The sequence below is a fragment of the Myxocyprinus asiaticus genome, chromosome 10 (genome assembly GCF_019703515.2).
Source record: "Myxocyprinus asiaticus isolate MX2 ecotype Aquarium Trade chromosome 10, UBuf_Myxa_2, whole genome shotgun sequence".
NCBI classification, from domain to species: domain Eukaryota; kingdom Metazoa; phylum Chordata; class Actinopteri; order Cypriniformes; family Catostomidae; genus Myxocyprinus; species Myxocyprinus asiaticus.
This window is the reverse complement of record NC_059353.1, coordinates 8,652,649-8,666,009: the sequence shown is the minus strand read 5'-3', so window position 1 is coordinate 8,666,009 and position 13,361 is coordinate 8,652,649. Positions and strand designations below refer to the sequence as shown.

Sequence of the window (13,361 nt, the reverse complement as noted above, 5' to 3'; positions counted from 1 at the left end):
AAGACTTAGTGACTTTTCCTCCACTTGCCATCTGAACACACACACAATAAAAGTATTCATACAAAAAAAAGTGAAACCTTTGCTTTTTCGGTCAAAACTGACCGACCATAGGAAATGAATGGGAAAGACAAAAATACAGAGCAATTTTTTTATTTGTCAGATACAATATGTAAATCATGCACAATGCAGAACAAACATACACACACACACACACACACACACACACACACACACATAAATGAGGTGGTAAGACCATAACACTCCCACAATGTAGCACACACACGCTAACTCACACGCACACACAAACTCACGCATGCACACAGAATACAATAGTTTAATAATATCAAAATATATATCTAAATGTAAAACTTGTTAACTTGTGGTAAAATTTAGAATTAGAACCCAGTATGTGGCTGCATAGAACACTGCAGCCATCTACTTGTTATTATTGTCATAGCATGATTTTCAAGACATTATTTTTCTTTTTTTCACCAGATGGCAGCAATCTTCATGTTTCAACTTATAGAAGTGAAGGTTTTTACTGTTTTGAAGTTAAATGTGCTTATTTGCATATACAAATTAATAGTGAAATCGAGAAATTTATATTAAAATAAAATATAAAAAAATAAAAAAAACCTAAACGAAGTGCAGAATTTTCGATATTTTTATTCCTTTTTTTTATTTAATTTTATTTTTTTCCTTGAAATAAAAAAGAAATGTGATACATTTTTCTTTAAAAATAAATAAATAAATTAAACCTGTACTGTGTTGGTCAAAAATGACCGCAAACAGCAAAGTGGCCCTACTTGATCAGAATTGTAGGATTAAAGGTAGACAGGTAGCCGAATGTTTTTTTATTTATTTTTTTTACAAAATTCACCATAGTACTGACTTTTTACTTTTAATTGATCTTGCCATTTTTTTCTTTCTTAACAACACCCCCAACCTGCACCAAAAAAAATTAAATAAAAATAAATAAATAATTGGGGAGACCCCTAAATCTGTTTTTTTATTTTTATTTTTTATTTCTTTTATTTTTTTATATATATGTAGGGTTCCTTATGCCTTATTTAACAGACCTAATTCCTTATGCCTTATTAACTAAAACCAAGGTTTTAGTTAACATTATTAACTGAAATAATGTTAGTTTTAGTTTAGTTTTTTTGTCTGTTTTATAGTTTTTTTGTTTTGTTTTTTTTTCAGCATTTTGGGATTTTGTTTTAGTATTTTGAGGCAGCTCAAGTTACTGCACTGATACAATTTAAACATGTTTAACATTGTTTAACTATGTTTAATTTGTGTTCTTTTTTATTATAGTTAGATTTTGAGTCATGTAAACACATTTAAGTGTAGTTTTAATAAGTTCAAAACAAATCAGTTGTTGTTTTAGTTTAGCAATGAGTTGTATTTTAAGTGAATTCTATTTTTGTTAGCGATTCACATTGCTTTGTTGCATCACTCTTGGTGTGAATAGGAATTTGGAGCTAATCTTTGGAGTGTATTGCATCTCACCTGCAGAGACACCAGAGGGCAAAGCCTAGGCCACAGTAGGGGTCCAGACAGATGGCGATCTGTCGAGAGGGGTACAGCTCACACTGTAGCTTAATAGAGCGACACAAGGCACTGGTGGCAGCATGGGACATCTGAAAAAAACCAAAAAAGAAAAACATAAAATTAGACATTAAATATAACAAAGCTGTCAACCACTTTGAAATCTTTAATCTAGGTTATTTGCTCATGGCTGACAGGTTAGACAGTACCTTGACCCCAGCAAGTATCCCTGTGGTAGAAACACTGAAGTCCAGGTAGGCTAACATCTCTGGAGTAGGTGGTTTGTAGATCTGAGGAATTCTCTTTCTAGGGAGATCATCTGAAAGGTATGAATAAATTAGCTTAACACTTTCCTTACAAAGTATATACTACTACAATGGACCCGGCAACCATTTAAAAAAATATATATGTTTAGATAATTACTGTAAAATCTACTTAAAACTACCAAAACACACATGAATTCCATAGACTCTCATTAGAAAAAAGCAAACGATTGTCTGATGAAAATGGCAGATGGCAACAGTTGCTAAGGTAGGATTGGTCAGTAGTCTTTTTAAGATGGGGCTTAGTGAAGGGTTTACTGTTAGAGAGAGCTCTAGAATTCCAACTCAGCGACACAATAGCACAAGTATATCTGACAAATGTATACAGTGTCTTTACCTGTGTCTAAGATCAGCGGCCACGATTTTATTTCCACGGCTGCCGCTGCCTCTTTAGATTTCAGAAGTTTCATTATTGCTTGTGTTGTCAGAATACACACAGACTTACTGACCTGTCAGAAAAAATACAACAGGCTTGAATCAAGTGACAGATGACACAAAGCAGTGGTCAGCCGACAAGGGCATTACAAACAGTCGAATCTGTGATATAATGCCAATATGATATAATGCAATTAAATAATAGCAAATGAGATGTACACAAAATAGCTCAAATTAAAGATACATTTATTTTACACAATATTTATTCATACAAAACACTGTAACTGTTCAAATAAATAGATTTTGTAATAGGTTTTGGTATTGACACAAGGGGGATCTGACATTTCTGTTAATTGGCTAAAGAAGCATAATTATCAGAAGCCTATAGTCTAAAATGCCAAATACTGTTCAATTAACTGGCATGGCCAATATATGGCTCAAATAATAATGCACAGGTATACCAGAGGTTCAGTTTACCTCAACAATCATTTTAACAGTTGGAAGGGTGGTGGTTAAGTTCTGTGGGTGTGGAGGCCTGACAGTGACGGGAACACAGCCGGCATACAGACAGCCATAGAAAGTGGCAATCAGGTCAATACCTGCAGGAGAAACACAGTAAGAGCCATGCACTATACTTCTAAATAATTCCCCACAAGTTTAAAGGAACAGTTCTCAAACATGAACATTCTCTCATCATATGTATGTAAATTGAGCCCAGAAAGTCCTATGAGCTCGAACGACATGAGGGTGAGTAAATGATGACAGAATTGTCCTTTTTTGGGAAAATCTTAAACCCTAAAAACCTTTATTAGATCTCATTAAGCTAAATTAAGAGTATTTCTCTCTCTTTCTCCCTCACCAGGAGGATAAACAAGTGCTACATGGTCTCCAGTGTTGAGTCGGCCCCTCTCCATCAGCGCTACGGCCACACGCTCCGCCCGCTTGTGCAGCTGTACACAGGAGGCAGTGCTGGCCACAGTGCCCTGAAATAAATGAACACACATATGAGAATGGAGAATACACACACATACTGAATGTGAATGCACTGTATTGCCTGTGCTGAGAGCTGAGTGCTGTACCTTGGCGTTGAGCAGCAGAAACAGCGGGTGATCTGGAGTGGCCTGAGCCCTCCACTGCAAAACATCCTGCATATACAGGAACTACAGGAGGAAACATGACACATTCAGACAACTGTATACTCTATGAGGATGTAGAATTTGTATTGTGGCTAGGGCTATATGATAAAAAATTGTGGCGAGCGGGGCGTGGCCGAGCGACAACAATGTGGAGTGAGGACGAGACACCTGGGGTGAATTATCTCACCCAGCTGTTGGTGACTGCATTGTTGGCAGGTGAGGGATAAAGTCGCAACGAGAGCTGCAGTCGAGAGAGACACAGGGAGAGATGCAATGAAGCTCTGTATGTGTGTGGTTGAGAGCTGCTGCTGAAAAGCAGAGTGACTACGTGGTCAGTGAGCTGAAAAGCCACTAAGGTGTGTGATGCTGAAAAGCAATGTCTTAATGGGAAGTAAAATAAATGTTGTATGTTTGGATGTGCACCCTAGGGTGACCAGACATCCCTGTTTTCCAGGGACAGTCCTGGTTTTTGACGGTCTGTCCCAGACTGAAGCTGTCCCCAGGAAATGTCCCCGTTTTTACTGCGTGTTCAAAACAGTCCGCAAAGTGAAAATGCATGGCAAGAAAGCCGCAATTAAAGACTACCGGCAACAAGGTTTACCGTGTGCTGTTTATTTTGACCAATAGAGGGGGCTGCTCGCTGTAGCAGCTTTAAGTCATTCATCTTCCTTTACTGATTACTTGTTCATGCCAGTTTTGCCATTAAGAACTGGAACAGGGAGCAAGCGCAATAGAAAAGATTCATCATCATCAGCTTTGAGGTGAGGCACATACTAGCTATGTTATAAAGTTATATTGCTATGTATTAAATAAAATGAATGCATTTAAAATAAGAATACTAATTATTCTTATACAATATTGAATATCTTTGTGTCATGACTACAAAGTGGAAAAAATCCCCAACAATTTGAGGCATCTAAGGGGGGCAATACCCCCTTCAGAAATTAATTTCAGGCCCTGATATGGTACATAAGTGTTTCATATGATTTAAGTTTTAATACTGAGGGAAATGTAGTCAAGTGAGCTCATTTCTTTTGAAATTTCTCTGCCAGTTTGCCAGCAAGCAAGTTAGCAGCCTACCGTCTTACTTTTAGGAAAGTGCAAGGTAAAGGTGAAGGAAAAGAGGAGAAGATAATTAATTTTAGAAGAAAGTAAGAAAAGTGATGTAAAGAGTGTAACCAAGGGCAGGTGTCCCTGTGCTGTGGAGTCAGCTGCAACCAGTGGCGAATTCTCAGGGCCAGCAAAGCCTTCTCTGCTGGCGTAACATGCCAAATAAATACATATTTTTCATCCTTTCATTCTCAATCACCTTTTTGCCTATGTATTTTTAATCGTTTTTAACTCTTAATTAATCTACAAACAAATAGAGAAAAACTAAAAGTTTATCCAGTCAGAATTTATTCCTTGATGCTTACAAGTGAAGTGAGACAACTGTTTCACAAATCGTATGCCCGAAGGAGCGCGTGAGTCTGAGCTGCACCCCGTCAACAGTGCAGATGAATGAGCAACTAAAGTCAGATTGTCAGATTCATCAGCCAATCAGATTGATTTATTTGTTCTTGGTGGGTGTGATCTTTAGGATATGTCCCGGTCGAGGCCTTCTAACTGGCCTTGAGTGACGCAATCACGCTTTAAGTGATGTATGTAATTCAAGAGCGAAAAGCGTAAGATCTTGCTGAGAGTCGGCTGTCATCACTGCTGGTATTGCCATTGAGAAAGAGATCCTTATGGATTTAAAAACACGAGATGTTCTGCATGACCGTGTGATTTAATTTATTAAACAGGAAAGGAGGACTGATTTTCACTTAAGTAAATTGGTAAGTGCTTTTTGCATTGTTATAGCAACATCAGGAGGTTTCTAAGTGTAAATTAGGCTGCTGGAGCATTCAGTGTCGGATCAAGTTTTGAAAAATAGTGCTGCGTTCCATTCAACTCAGAAAGTCGAATTTTACAACTTCCTACTAGGAAAATTGCAATGAAATGCATCTTGAAGTCAGAATTACAACTTGTAGGCTTGTGCAGAAATTCTAAACTGAGATGCAGGGGCATGATGTCACACAAACATGTCGGGAGATATACAAAGTAAGTGATAAACATTCACTTTATTAAGTAATATCGATAAATAAGTTCGTTTCCACATTAAATGATATTAAAGCTTGTTTAACAAATGCCTGCAGAAACAGGTGTATAAAACATTATAATCTCTTTTGATAATCGTACACCTGTAGCACAAATGCTAGCGCTGCAGCATTGTTTATCAGTTGGGTTGCTAGGAGACATCTCTAATGAGAGTCAAACACCTGCTAAGCTAACGGAGCATTGCAGTTTTGTTTCCTTAAACGTCATCTTCCAAATATCGGGGAATGGAATGCATTTATGGTCGGCGATATCAAGTAGGAATATCCCAGATCCAACTTGAATGGAACGCAGCATAACCGTGTACCCTGACGAAATGAAATTTATTGCAAGCAACATTTAAATCGCAAATATTATTAGATCGATTTTTCCGGGTATTATAGACCTCCTTGATAGATTCATATGAAAAATTATGATTTTTGAATGTCTGTTCGGGAGACGTTCATTTCAGAAAACAGTCATACTGCAGTTAAAATTAGATTTGCTTGAGCATTAAATGTCGTTTCAAGTTCAGGCTTTCGTGTGTGGACGTGTTTTTAAAATGTCAATTGGTATTACTAGTTAGCTGCGACATAATGTATGACTCCCCAAGGCATATGGTGTCTTATTCATTGTGAAACTGTGTTTTCTTAATAGCATGAATCACACTGAAGGCCTAGACTGTAAATGCAACAGTTCCTATATTCAAACATTGTTTATATATGTTTGTGTTTAGTTCACTTTTATGCCACAATGTCATCTACTGTATACAGTGTAGAAAAGAATGAACTCATGTGTAACAGAAGACAATTAAAAATGATCAACTTTACCTCCGTATCAGAATTTCATTGAGACATATTCAACAGAGTATGATATACTATAGTTCATCACATTACTACAGTCACATGGTCATCCGAATTGTCCCCCTTTTTTTCATAAGTAACACTAAATTTTAATGACATTTACAACTGAACTAGAAATGTCCTCTTCCACATTTAGAACCTGATTTGCCACAAAAATACTTAACAATATATAACAAATAGGCTCCTGGTGATGAACTGAAGAGCTCTATTTGGCAAGTTACGTTTCTTCAAGACCATGCTAGCGGGCTAGTTTCATGACTGCTTATCATAAAACTTGAAAGTGACAAGACAGAGATATTTTATTAGGGTGCTTTTAACCATCCTATTGTCTTAAGAAACTACACTCTCCTTTTCTCCTTCGGGTCATTTTTGACCCGTATTGAAAACCACTCAAAATGCATAAATTCTTGATTGGTTTTCAACGGTACTAAAGGCCCCCCTTAACGAAAATCTTGTTTTACTGTTTTCCCAAAGTGTATTGTGAACAGGGGAAATAATTATACTGAATATTAATGGAGTAACATAATTTTTAAAGAATAATTAAAAAAAAAGTTTAAAAAATTGTCAAACATTGGCCAAGAATGTCTCAGTTTAAGTTTATTTCAATCACTTTTGGCGTTCTATAATATCTTAACTATATTACAACAATTTCTGATTTATTCTGCTTGCAGAAAATCAACGGTGTACATTTTATAGTAAAAATTTTAGTTCATGCCTATTTCACAAATTAATCTCTATTGCTGTTTTCTGCAAATTTGCACATCCATTGCAACAAATCTACTCCTTCCCACTAACGTAAAATAATTTGTTTCAGTATTACAGGGGTTTAGGAAGGTGCCCTAATAGTTCTTTCTGCCATCTGTTTTATGAGAAAAAAATTAAACTTATTTACTAACATGTTACTTGTTCAAAACTGTAAAAATGTGCATGTGTTCACAAACCCAGTTTTAGAGAAGAGTATGCAATTTGTGGTAAAGATGCAGTACCCAGTGAAGCAGGTGGGGGAGCTAGAGAACATTATGGGGCTATGGGGCTAAATTTAAAATAATTTGAAATATTTTTAGGTCAAATTTGATTAATAGATGAGCAAACAATTATTTAAAGCTGTATAACATCCAGAAAGTCAGAATGTGAAAGGTCAAAACTGGTTCTTCCCATACGGGTCAAAATTGACCCGTTAGGACAATTAAAGGAACAATTTGTTTTAAATTTATATTTCTCTTAAACAATTATATATATATATATATATATATATATATATATATATATATATATATATATATATATATATATATATAATTCTGTTTGTTTTGATGGTTTTGACAAAGTCACAACATTTGGTTCCAGTACCAAAAACTATGCAGTATTTATACAATTTTCTTTAACTGTCCCGGGTCAAAATGACCTTAAGACAATAGGAGGGTTAAAAAGGCAAACCTCAAAATCTAAAATGGCAATAGATGAGAGTCTGATTTACTCGAATGAATCAGAACTTTTAAACTATCCATTTAATTACTCAGTACTTTTAAATCACTAATTCATCTTGGTTAATTTCAACATACTTTTATACTAATAATAATAATTCTTTTTTTATTAAAAGTTGCATATGTTAACATTAGATAATGCACTATGAATGAACATGAACAAACAATGAATGGATGTCTTTTTATAAATTAACATGAACCAGGATTCATAAATATTGTTCATTGTTAGCTCATGATACCTAATGCACTTACTAATGTTAACAAACAATACTTTATTGTAATGTAATACCAAAATGTTTCAGTAAATAATTAATGTAGATAAATATTGATGTTTAGTACTATGTGTTCATAGTTCATATATATAGACATGAATGAATATAATTATTCCTTGTGCTTTGTACAATTTAAAGAAGAAGAAAAAAAAAACAACTGTGGAAAACATGCCTTGATGATTTTTCACTAGATTTGTGTAAGTTCTTACATAAAACATTTTGAATCTACTTGGCTCCAAATAAAGTTTCAAACATAAGTTTGGGAGGCACTTGTTCATCTAGGCCTGCCAATCATATCTCAAGGATATATAAGTGGCTGCTTCCCCCACACCGGTGATGATTCTTCCAACATCCCTCCACCTCCCCATCTCCACCTTTATATTTCATCACACCTAAACCAATTACTACTTCAAAATCCTCTTTCTGTTTCTTGCTTTAGTCAGATAGTATTTTCAAAGCAAATACATAAATATTGAGCTATTTAAATGTATATTGTCAAAAAGCTGAAAGGAAATATATTTGGGGTAATGAGATAATTAGAATCAGGTATAGACTTTCCCTTGACTGTGTCTTGTATGCTGTGGGGACGTGACACAGGGTCGACCTTTACATACCTGATCATTGTCTTCCAGCTGTGATACGTCTCTTCCACAGGCCTGTGCAATCCTCTTTCCTGCCACCAGGTTTCCAACTATCATGGAAGCAGGCCCCACATCTGGCAAAAAGAGTGGACAGAAACAAGGTCATATGATGTGTAAAAATATGTCAATGAATGCTTTGATGTGCAGATAAAACCCCACCCCTCACCTGTGCCCGGCTGCTTCTGTCTAGGTTTGGGCAGGTTGGTGACGCAGGTGTGAGGGCACATGAGAACGTTGCAGGGGTGCAGGGCTCCCTCCAGGAAGCGCTGTTTGGTCTCTGAGATGTGAATGCCGCCCAGAGGTGCTTTGGGTAGTGTGTTAGCAGGCACCAGAGCCAAACAGTATACTCCTACCTGATGGATGCTGTCTATAGCCTGAGTACAAAGGTCAAGAAAACATGTATGGGTGTGTTTGTGAGAGGTATATTTGTCTGTGTCACATGTTGGAGATCTGCACAGGCATGGTTTCAAGCCAGAACCTAGTCCATAAACGGACTATAGTGACTCTGTGTATGCGTTCACCTGTAGTACGCGACTCATCCACTGGAAGCTGTCCTCCTCTGATGCGTCAGGCCTCTGTTCTGCCACCACAACAATGCGTTCATCATGCAGCACAGATACTGAGAACACTGCAATCCTGACACACAGAGAACAGAGATACAGTAAATGTTTGCCATCTGAAGGACTGTTTATCTGTCTATCAGTGTTGGGGAGTAAATACAGTAAATACAGCTACTAAAAGTAGCGACACTACTTTTTATCTACATTTACATATTTTCACAATATTGCAGCTTTCCTGTTACAAGCTACGTTTTTCAATGAGTAGCGGTGTAGTGTCACACAATGCTAAATATGTCAGTTGTCACATTGTTTTTTTGCGCACACAACAGTGGAATCATCACTGTAAACAAACATACTCACCTAAACTGTCCATCCTCTCTCCCTCATATGTAGCATTGGAAAGTCCTATTCATTTTAGTGAGTCGGTTTGTTCAGACAGTTCATGTAAATATACCGATTATAAACCACTCACCGATTCACTTGTAGGTAGCATTGGAAAGTCAGTTCATTTTAGTGAATTGGTTTGTTCAGATAGTTCATGTGAATGAATCGATTAAAGTACATTTACTTAAGTAGTGTTGGGAAGTCCAAATAGGGAGCATTAGTGAATTAGTCAGAAATGATTTCCTGATTCATGTAGCAATGGGAAGTCCAAATAATTTAAGTGAATCAGTTCGTTCGGACAGATTATGTAAATGAACAGACCAAAAAATTAAATAAAAAATGCACTAATTAACTTATAAATAGCGTTTTAGTGAGTCTGTTCGTTCGGACAGTTAACGTAAATTAACCGATTAAAATAAACTATTCACTTAGGAGGCGTTGGGAAGTCCAAATCCAAATGTGATGTCTAAATGAATCGGTTTGTTCGAACGGTTCATGTGAATGAAATAGTTCAAAGAAATGGTTCCCTGGTTCAAACGTCCACTCTTCCATATGTAGCGTTGGGAAGTCCAAATCATTTAAATGAATCGGTTCGTTTCGGAGAGTTCATGTAAATGAACCGATTATACAAACAATTCTCAGATTCACATATAGGTAGTGTTGGGAAATCCAAATCATTTAAATAAATTGATTTGTTTTCTGACAGTTCATGTTCATGTCATGAACCGATTAAATTTTGTAATCACATTTTTTTTAAATTTATTTTGATTAAAAAATTATTCAATGATTCACTTACAGATAACCTCATTTAGGTGAATCGGTTTGTTTGAAAGTTTCATGTAAACTACTTCAAATAAATGATTCACTGATTCGTTTATAATATATAATAAGCTATACTTAAAACAATATTATAAATATAGTGTAACTACATTTATAGTTCATATAACTATATTTAAATGGACTGTAATCATATCTTCTTTAAATATACAAAAGTGCTTTTTTTAAGAATATTCTTCCTTAAATAGCTTCAATGAAGTTAGCTAGTTTTTGTTAGTTGCTTGTAATGTAGTTAACTACTTTTACAAAGGAGTAGCTTGACTGTAGTTCAACTTCTTTAAGCTATGAGCAGCTTGCATCCAGAGAAGCTACAGTTTCATAGCTTCACTTAACACTACTGTGTAAATACAGAAGAGGAATGAGATGGTACAAGCAAATTGCTTCTCATGCTTTTGCTAACCATGTTAATTACCTTCCTCTGTAGACAAACTTCATGGGCTCCACTGCCAGTGCTGTGGCCACCACGTCATCTGCGTTATGTCTCCGTCCACTCACCACCATCAGTCCATCCATCTTCCCTACCACAAACACCAGATTATCCTGCCAATAACACAAAACACAGTCACAACATATAGACGTTAACTCTGCATGTTGATTTAAAAAGACACGGAACTGTAAAGGCTCAGGTATACTAAGCTTTTCTGCATGCCGTTCTCGCACACGGTCAAGCGCTCAGTCTTTCAGAGTATACCGTAAGTGCGAAAGGACGCATTCCAGACATGTCTGCTTTGTGATACTCTAATCGTACAGTCAATGGCAGGTGCATGATGATGCACATAGACAAGGACTGTCCACGTGTCAAGAAAAAAGTAGCCTCACGCGGACGGGGCGTGCAGACTGTGCTGATGATGACATTTGCCCCACGCATACTGTGCAGGAGCAGTACCGGAATGTGGAAAACCGAAGTATACTTTGGCCTTAAGGATGATGGTTCAAAATTATGGTTTTGGTTTAAGTTTACTGAACACACCGGCCCAATGAAGCCCAGCAGAGATGTGCGTGTGAAGGGTCTGTCACTTATAGGAGCTCCTGATGCGGTCACTGGAATGGTCTGAAAGACAGAGAAAAATATCTTGATCAACTGCAAACAATAAAAAAGTCTTTGCTGTGGTTTTAAGACATAATTTCAGCTTACTCTTTTTACTTGAATCTATTGTGAACTTCTGAAGTGTTCCGAACAAAAGTAGATTTTCACCTTTTATTTTGTTTTTTTGATATTTATAGTACACTGTCACCAACTCTTTCACAAGGCCCGTACTGAATCTGTACCCACAGAAAGATTCTACATCTCTTGCATGTTTGTTTATTTGTTTTTCCTTACTATTAATTTTTGAAAGGTATTTGAATAGATATTGTTTAACGAAAGGTAAAATGTAATATTTTGGCCAATGTGATCATGCATTCAGCTAATGACAAGTGTGTTGCACATCAAGCTCTCGTTAACACATTTTAACTTATTTTACATAAATTCTGCAGGGTTGCGCTCATTTCCCCCCATAGTCAGCGCAAAAAAAATTAAACGTAAGAGTACTTTGCAGATTCAGTATGTGCCTGGCTCAAAGCATTTTACATTTTACAGTAATGACTATTTAACCAGATGCGTCTTTAAATGTACCTTGTAAACCTACATGTTTGGAACTAACAGAAATACGCAGAAACAAAATTTCTGCCACTCACCTCAAAGACGTTCTTGGTCATTCCTGGCAGGCCATAGTAGGAGATGCCTGTGCTGCTTGAGCTCACGCAGATTTCACCAACTTCATCCATTCGACACAGATACGGTTTTCCTTCTAACCGAACTACACACACCAGGGCTGCACATACACAGAGATGCATACATAGACGCTACATCAGAAATTCAGGTTCAAAAATAAGCAGTAACTAGTCTGGACCATTAATCAGCAGTAAGGTGGTTTGCTGGTTTTAGCTGGCCACCAGGTTGGTTTCCACTGGTCAGAAGTCAATATACATTCTTTTTTTCATATTAATGAAGCATTCATTCTGAAATCAAGTTTATTAATCTGTTTATTATCTGTTTATTAAATTAAGGTAGACTTAGAGGCTGTTTTTCACACTGGACGTGTTCTCACATTCTGTCTGCACTGTTTATTAATTATTGGTTTTAAAGGTAAACCAATAGTGGATTTTGCTGAAACGATAACTAAGGTGGTGGAAAAGGCAGATAACTGATTAATCAGCCGAATTGGGACGATAGTTTTTAAAATCGATTTATTGACTGTTAAAAAAATATCTTTTCTTACTATAACAGGTAAAGATACAGAGGCTACAGAGTCCAAATGAATAAAATCTCAGTTGAAGTTTATTGTTCAACCAAAATCTCAATAATAAAAAAATAAAGATTTGGTGTATAACTACGGACTTTTATCTATAAACAAGCCAGAAGCAAACCGGGGACTCTTGTTTTGAAATAATGGAGACTTGATTCCATTACAATGCTAGAATGCTTAATAATTAATTATTAACCAAGTTTAACTTTTTATAGCCTATATACAGTGTTCACCAGATGAAGGGTTTTGTATATACACTGATGAGGCAAAAAATTTTGACCACCTGCCTAATATGCTGTTGGACCTCTGCGTGCAGCCAAAATAGCGCCGACCCGCCGAGGCATGGATTCTACAAGAACCCTGAAGGTGTCCTGTGGTATCTGAATTTACCACAGGTGGACTCCAATCAAGTTGTAGAAACATCTCAAGGATGATCAGTGGAAACAGGATGCACCTAAACTCAATTTTGAGTGTCATGGCAAAGGCTGTGAATACTTATGTACATGTGATTTTTTAAATTTTTTATTTTTAT

At 36.4% G+C, this 13,361-nt stretch overlaps 1 protein-coding gene across 4 annotated transcripts in view; it reads right to left on the bottom strand.

Annotated features, from left to right (window-relative positions):
- LOC127447258 (disco-interacting protein 2 homolog A-like) overlaps positions 1-13,361 on the bottom strand; it is a 213,976-nt gene that overhangs the window by 12,508 nt on the left and 188,107 nt on the right. For all 4 annotated transcript variants that reach the window (XM_051709019.1, XM_051709021.1, XM_051709020.1 and 1 more), the window contains 12 exons: positions 12,219-12,355; positions 11,512-11,592; positions 10,954-11,081; positions 9,282-9,396; positions 8,927-9,134; positions 8,734-8,834; positions 3,329-3,409; positions 3,109-3,232; positions 2,727-2,848; positions 2,212-2,323; positions 1,761-1,870; positions 1,513-1,643 (listed from right to left, as the gene is read on the bottom strand). In XM_051709019.1, the coding sequence (XP_051564979.1) occupies positions 1,513-1,643; positions 1,761-1,870; positions 2,212-2,323; positions 2,727-2,848; positions 3,109-3,232; positions 3,329-3,409; positions 8,734-8,834; positions 8,927-9,134; positions 9,282-9,396; positions 10,954-11,081; positions 11,512-11,592; positions 12,219-12,355 (1,450 nt within the window). The remainder of the gene's footprint in view (positions 1-1,512; positions 1,644-1,760; positions 1,871-2,211; positions 2,324-2,726; positions 2,849-3,108; positions 3,233-3,328; positions 3,410-8,733; positions 8,835-8,926; positions 9,135-9,281; positions 9,397-10,953; positions 11,082-11,511; positions 11,593-12,218; positions 12,356-13,361) is intronic.